At 35.7% G+C, this 7885-nt stretch overlaps 1 protein-coding gene across 1 annotated transcript in view; it reads left to right on the top strand.

Moving 5' to 3' along the window:
• The window catches only part of LOC142340812 (uncharacterized), a 123718-nt gene continuing 115833 nt past the window's right edge, over positions 1-7885 (top strand). The window contains exons 1-2 of the mRNA XM_075391540.1: positions 1-235; positions 4178-4305. Coding sequence (XP_075247655.1) covers positions 206-235; positions 4178-4305 — 158 coding nt within the window. The 5' untranslated portion in view covers positions 1-205. The remainder of the gene's footprint in view (positions 236-4177; positions 4306-7885) is intronic.

The raw sequence follows: 7885 nt of genomic DNA, 5'->3' as shown, positions 1-7885 counted from the left end.
GAATAAAGTGAGTCACGCAGACAATCTTAATACAAAGTTAATGCACCACTTTTAATCCCAAAACTAAACTTTGCTTCTTATTTTCACCGCTTGAATCAAATGAAACGGTCATCTTATAGCGGTATTGAGTCTGTGACAGCTGAAAATAAATTGTCCTAAATTTACTATTTCAATTGTCTTCTTTATTCAAGTCCTTCTCACTGCCATGAATTCCTATTGTTGGTCTATTTTTCTGGTTAGTATAACTTTTACACCTTTTCGGTTATTTATCCCCCAGGATGTAATAACATATAACATATATGCAGTCCTGTTCACAATGAGCGCACCATTAGTTACATTTAAAAAATCACATTGCGTCATCATTAAACTTTCGCTGGGAAGTTGCGAATAGAACCCTGCAGGAAAGGGGATTAACCCAGACGCACCCGCCGTAGGAAAATTGTGAGATCATGTTTTCTTTGCACATTGATTAATTTTAGGTATTACAAAACGAGATCGTTTCCTCATAAAACCGATTGTGTTTCATATAACGAAGCTAGTGTTTTATTGAGAAAACTTTAAATATTTTACGGAATCGGAATGTTTCGCTTTCCTAGTATTTTCGGATTGGAAAAATGTTTCTGAAAAATAGACGAGCGGGAGGGTCGACTCTTTCAGTCATATTTGTATGGGGTAACATTTTTTTCAATTAATGCAGTTTATTATAAAGACCTTCAAATCAGTTTCTGTTAATTGGTTCCTTTCGAGGATAAAAGCCAAAATCTATTCATTATTCAACAAAGATCTTAATGAAGCAGCTGATCTGAAAAAAATTATAGCAAAAAGACTGCTTTAAGGTTTCTAATTAACATTGCTATTTTAAAATCTAATAGATATTTCTTAGTTTTGCGTTTTTTTTTGCAAAAGATTTGCCACCTTTGTGAACAAAATGAGATCTCCACTTATGCTTGAAATTTGTAATTTAAAATAGTTCAGCTTCTGAACGTAATATGCTGACAATTGAGCTGAATTTGTTTGCAATTAACTTTCCCAAAGAAGGCTTCACAAAGCAAAACTCGTTCTACGAAATACCAGTTCATCTTCTCCTGGCATATCGTTTCCTGTGATGTTTTTGTATTTTTATGAATTTTCAAATTATGTCCATATTGGTTAAGTATTTGTTCCGACCCCACTTGTGGGGGGGGGGAGGAACTATATACTCAAATGTGTTTTTTTTGTTCAGTCAATTTTGGCCGATCGATATATTCGTCGTAGAGAAATTTGAGTAGTATCATTAAAAAGCTGGTCCAGCGTAGAATTCAACATAAAAAAGATTTTTTGATTTTCGTTTTTTTCGAGGAGTTATCGAGGATTGAAGTTTTGTGTGAACAAGGGATATTTGTTCACTTTTAGTGTAATTTTTCTCCAAATTAAAATTTTTTCTATAAAAATAGTACTTCAAAATTAAATTTAACGCCAAAAATCGACCAATTTTGTGTTCCCAATAGATTAAAGGCGATAGAAAAACTAGTTCTGGTCTCATAGGGAAGCTCACTATAAAAAAAATTGAATGCTATTTGAGAGCTCTTTTTTTAATAAAACTTTTCTCTTTTTTTGCTTTTTTTACTCACCTAGAGACAAGTCACTTTGTATGTCGAGGTTCTATTAATGACAAACCTCCTTTACTGTCGAATGAAGCCCAATGAACCATAATTATCGTTTTCAAGGAATTGCCCATGTTTTTTGGCTTCGATTCTGAGTTTTCGTAATTTTAAATGAAATTTTGAGTTTCTTTTTTTTGAGGTTTTACTAATTTTTTAGAGTCCTATGGCTTAGATTCACTCACAAGTAGCTCAATGCAATCCATAATTAGCATCAAATGAACATATCTAGCGCTTTGCGGGGACAGCTAATTGCTGTTAAGACTTAAAAAATTATTTTTCGATTTTTTTTGAACAAAAAAGAATCATACTTATTATCGTGAATTGTAAGTGAGTCCAGGGATGACTGCAACCTCTTCCGTCCTACTGCAACTATTGGTTACTTTTGAACGCTTATCACATTATCCACATATCATACACATTATCAAAATATTACTCTAATCCCATTAACTTAGTGAGGACTTTCAGTGGATCACAGATAAAGTTTTCAGAGAAAAACTAATGGTTTAATTGGCTTCGACACTTTCTTATCGCATTTTTCTACTGATTTTTGGTTTTTGTCTGTTTTTGTTATTGTTTTCACAGTCATAAGAATTATTTTGATGTCTTGTTTTATATCTATGCATGACAAACATCTTAACCCTCCAATCGGGCCATATCTGAGCGTAGTTATTGAGCTCAGTTTAAAGATTTTGAGTTCAATGGCTGTTAAGAATCTAAAAACATTTCTTAAAGTTTTTTTTGAACATTAACCAATCCTAAAAATTTTTTAGTGATCTGTTGGTCAATGTCAGTCCTATCATAATCCCTCTTCATTCTACTGCAGCCAAAATTAATCTGGTTAGCGGTTTTATCTCTTACCTATTAATTTTAAAACTTCAATGCCACATGATTTCATATTTTTTTCTAAATTTTTGGGTACTTTTTAATTTTGGATCCTTTTGAAAAATAATCACATCATCCTACTGCCGATAGTCTACATTACTTTAGGAAAGAAGTTAAACGGATCATAGATAAATGTTGTTTTCATAGTCAAAAGCATGTTGTAAGGTGTTATTGATGAACTATGATTGGCAAAAAAACTTGTTGTCACATCGAGGCATAATTTAGCGTGTTAACTGACTTCCGTTGAAAGCTAATGATTTTAATGGCGTTGATAATACATGTTTTCTCAAACTTTTCGTGGTTCTAATGTATTTGTACATATTTGTTGGTTTTTTGTAACTATATTGGATAATGAAGAGAAACCCCATTGCTCTTAAAAATTAATTAAAACTAGAAGAGTTTTCAGCGAAAAGTTCATTTTTTAATGCCTTCGACACGTTTCTTGCTCAATTTTTTCTTGAATTTTCGGTTTTTGTTCTTTAGGTAGCCGTAATTTGCCGACAGGTCTAATAGGCTTGTAAAGGAAGATTGAATGAATGATGTTACGCGAAGCAGTCAGTTTACAGTGAATAGTCCTGAAATTTATGACAAATATTTTGAAATATTTTTCAAGTTTTTCAGTTTTTGTTGTTCTTTTCGTCAAATTGTAACTTATTTTCATCAATGAGAGGTCCCAATTTCTTGCATTTCAAGAGACAACATATCTATTTGTTTTGTTTTTGGACAATATCTGACTTTCTGAACGTTTATTGAGTGGCCAATTTTTGTGTTTCTTTTTCTCTTCTTTCAGAACAATCGCGTTATAACAGATCCCAATGGTTTTCAAATGTGGATCAAGAAAATTTATTTAATCTCTCAGTATAAACCCTTCAGCTGAATTAGTAAAAGTAACAATTGAACTTAAAATACATAATATTCAGATGACAGCAAATTATTTTAATGGTAGCTATAGTTTGTGTTTTCGCAAATCGTTTGCAATTTTTGGAGTTACTCGTTAGTTCGTTTCTATGGCTTAGTATAACCAAAGACAGAACCCTTTGGTTTTGTAATAACTTTTTAGTAATTTATCAAGGATTTTTTAGTTAAAAGCTGAATGTTGGTTAATTTTTAATTTTCGCCTCACTCTTCGTTCTTTTTGTCGACTTGTTACCTAATCTCAATAAGAAAATTTTCCATCTGCTGTATGGTTAGGAAAACGTAAATTTCTGTAGTTAAGGATTTATTTGACTGCATTTTGACGTTGTTAAAATTTTGATATTCAGTTTTTGCCGTGAAATTTTTGTTTTGGCTAATTTTGTTGTTTGTTTTTTTTCTCGTGGTCTCTTCAACGAGAGATCTCGTTGGTGCTGTAATGAGACATGGCATTATGTAATTCAATTAGTAGATAGGTTGTGTAACGGTTGTTTTAAACTCAAACATCTATTTTTGTTATCTCTTCATTTGGTTGACAATTCAGTCCAAAATGTAGATGAGCTCGGGTCGGAACATCATGTGCGAACGCACATTAACGAGCCGTCTTGTTGTTTTTAATTTTTTACTGTCGATTCTATCACTTCAGCCATAACTGTATAATTAACAAAAGTCAATCATGTAAGTGTAAATTCATGAAGAGTTGGACTTTTTAAGCTACAACTAAATGATCATTCGATTAGGTGACTACAGCCTGCATGTTATGGAGTGTTGATGGTGTTGACTTGACGAGAAGAGCGGGTTCCACAGGCTGTGAAGTGACGAAGGCAGTTGTGGACAGACTAACAACTTCTAACATTTTCACCAAAGAGTAACTAAAATTACTAGTTTGATTCGAACTAATAGAGAGCGCGTTCTATTTTGATAACAAATTTTTTGTTTTGAGTTTCTAATTACATACAGTTATTTATTCCCATATAAAAGAAGGATATTAATAGATATAAAACAGACCACAGTGGATTACGTACCAGGCCATGAGTTACTCCGGCAATAATGTATCGGACAGAAATTTCCGACTTTAGGTACGGTGATTACTGAGGACCTTTTAATTGCATGAAAACATGGAATGTTGCATAGAGAGAACTATTTTTAACCACATTAGCAGTGACTCTCTAATCTAATTATCTGTTATACATGATGGAAACGATAAAGGAGGAAACATAAAAATTTATTTCTGGAAAAAAAGAGATTTAGAAAAGTGCTTCTGGAATAATGCTTCCCATAGCCGCTTCAGATCAGATTGCCCAGGGTCTGTGAGACCCTCGGTCAGAAACCCTGAAGACCTTATTTCAAAACTAGGTGAGATCAACAATATTTTATTAATTATGTACATAGAGTGTAGGTTTGAGCTCAAAGTTGGCTGCTTCCGGGTCCTAGAACTCTACAAGGGCTTATTTTTAGCAAATTTTCCGGGTCCAGCTTCCATCGAAAAATATATTTGAATGATAGAACTCATAAATTATGAATTTTGCCTCATAGAATCTTAATGCCTAAATTTGGGACTAACAATAGCACATGCTACACCCACTTTCGTACAGAGTAGCAGCCAAATGGCACTGCAATTTTTTTCATTTGGTTGCACCTTTGGTTGCCAGTTGAACGCCTTTAGTGGTTTATTTTTTGATTGCAAAGAAGGGTACCAGAATAAGCTCACTGAAATTGACTCAAAACAACCTGAGTTGTGCACTCGTGAACACGCACCTCTGGGGTGTGCCAGTCTCACTTGGTCGGGTCGCGCTCTGGGAGTGCCAAGCTGACTTGGTTCGCGCACGGAAGTTATCCAGACTAACAGCTTTAAACGGTGAAGTAATACTGTCAATTGGAACAAAGTATTCATCATAAAACGAGGGTGAAAGGGGGGTTCAAAATTAAATTATATCGAAACGTGGAATACGATCTGAATACTGGACAAGAACGATTTCACTCTGGACAACCCTGTACACATCTGTTTCCGTCTGACGCTTCTACCGTGGTAATAAGGTCAAAGTTATTTTGTTAATCGGGCAAATAAGAGCATATAATGCGAGACTGCGGGGAATTGATTTAATAACCCGCAGAAAAGTTGTTTCCAAAATGTTATAATTGTAATTTAATTTCTGTTATAATCAATTATATCTGAAATATATTTATCAAAAAGTGAGAGAAAATTGATTATCAAGCAATTAAAATTACCGAAAATTGGACGGATTATTAATTATAAATATTTTAAATGCGCAAATATAATTAATTATATCTAATTCAAAGACGAACAAATTAATGTGAGAATACACACACTGAAAAGGCGCACTTTTCTTCTCGCTGTAACTTTCAGAGCAATAGAATTTCTCCGAGCTAAGGTTTCATCACACCATACATTCGCCGGGCTCAATTGTTTTCATGCCGGACCTCCGCTGGGCTCAATTGTTTTCACACCAGACCTCAGCCGGGCTCAATTGTTTTCACACCAGACCTCCGCCGGGCTCAATTGTTTTCACACCAGACCTCCGTCGGGCTCATTTATTTTCACACAAGAACTACGCCAGGCTCAATTGTTTTCACACCAGACATCCACCGAGCTCAATTGTTTTCACACAAGAACTACGCCAGGCTCAATTGCTTTCACACCAGACTTCCGCCGAGCTCAATTGTATTTACAGCAGACCTCCGCCGAGGTCAATTGTGTTCACAGCAGATATGCATCGAGCCTCAAGCAATTATCAAGCAATTAAAATTACCGAAAATTGGACGGATTATTTAATTATAAATAATTTAAATGCGCAATTAAAATTAATTATATCTAATTCAAAGACGAACAAATTAATGTGAGAATACACACACTGAAAAGGCACACTTTATTTCTCGCTGTAACTTTCAGAGCAATAGATTTTTCCGAGCTCAGGTTTCATCACACCATGCTTTTGCCGGGCTCAATTGTTTTCACGCCAGACCTCCGCCGGGCTCAATTGTTTTCACACCGGACCTCCTCTGGGCTCAATTGTTTTCACAGCAGATCTCCGCCGGGCTCAATTGTTTTCACACCAGACTTCCACCGAGCTCAATTGTATTTACAGCAGATCTCCGCCGAGGTCAATTGTGTTCACAGCAGATATGCATCTAGCCTCAAGCAATTATCAAGCAATTAAAATTACCAAAAATTGGACGGATTATTTAATTATAAATAATTTAAATGCGCAGTTATAATTAATTATATCTAATTCAAAGACGAACAAATTAATGTGAGAATAAACACACTGAAAAGGCTAACTTTGTTTCTCGCTGTAACTTTCAGAGCAATAGATTTTCTCCGAGCTCAGGTTTCATCACACCATGCTTTTGCCGGGCTCAATTGTTTTCACGCCAGACCTCCGCCGGGCTCAATTTTTTTCACACCGGACCTCCTCCGGGCTCAATTGTTTTCACAGCAGATCTCCGCCGAGCTCAATTGTATTTTGCAGCAGACCTCCTCCGAGGTCAATTGTGTTCACAGCAGATATGCATCTGGCCTCAAGCAATTATCAAGCAATTAAAATTACCGAAAATTGGACGGATTATTTAATTATAAATAATTTAAATGCGCAATTATAATTAATTATATCTAATTCAAAGACGAACAAATTAATGTGAGAATACACACACTGAAAAGGCACACTTTATTTCTCGCTGTAACTTTCAGAGCAATAGATTTTCTCCGAGCTCAGGTTTCATCACACCATGCTTTTGCCGGGCTCAATTGTTTCCACGCCAGACCTCTTCCGGGCTCAATTGTTTTCACACCGGACCTCCTCCGGGCTCAATTGTTTTCACAGCAGATCTCCGCCGGTCTCAATTGTTTTCACACCAGAACTCCGCCGGGCTCAATTGTTTTCACACAAGAACGGCGCCAGGCTCAATTGTTTTCACACCAGACTTCCGCCGAGCTCAATTGTATTTACAGCAGACCTCCGCCGAGGTCAATTGTGTTCACAGCAGATATGCATCTAGCCTCAAGCAATTATCAAGCAATTAAAATTACCGAAAATTGGACGGATTATTTAATTATAAATAATTTAAATGCGCAATTATAATTAATTATATCTAATTCAAAGACGAACAAATTAATGTGAGAATACACACACTGAAAAGGCACACTTTATTTCTCGATGTAACTTTCAGAGCGATAGATTTTCTCCGAGCTCAGGTTTCATCACACCATGCTTTTGCCGGGCTCAATTCTTTTCACGCCAGACCTCCGCCGGGCTCAATTGTTTTCACACCGGACCTCCTCCGGGCTCAATTGTTTTCACATCAGATCTCCGCCGAGCTCAATTGTATTTTGCAGCAGACCTCCTCCATGGTCAATTGTGTTCACAGCAGATATGCATCTAGCCTCAAGCAATTATCAAGCAATTAAAATTACCGAAGACACACTTTTC

The sequence above is a fragment of the Convolutriloba macropyga genome, chromosome 6, assembly GCF_964194025.1.
Source record: "Convolutriloba macropyga chromosome 6, txConMacr16.3, whole genome shotgun sequence".
NCBI lineage: Eukaryota > Metazoa > Xenacoelomorpha > Acoela > Convolutidae > Convolutriloba > Convolutriloba macropyga.
This window is presented reverse-complemented; position numbering and strand designations above follow the sequence as displayed.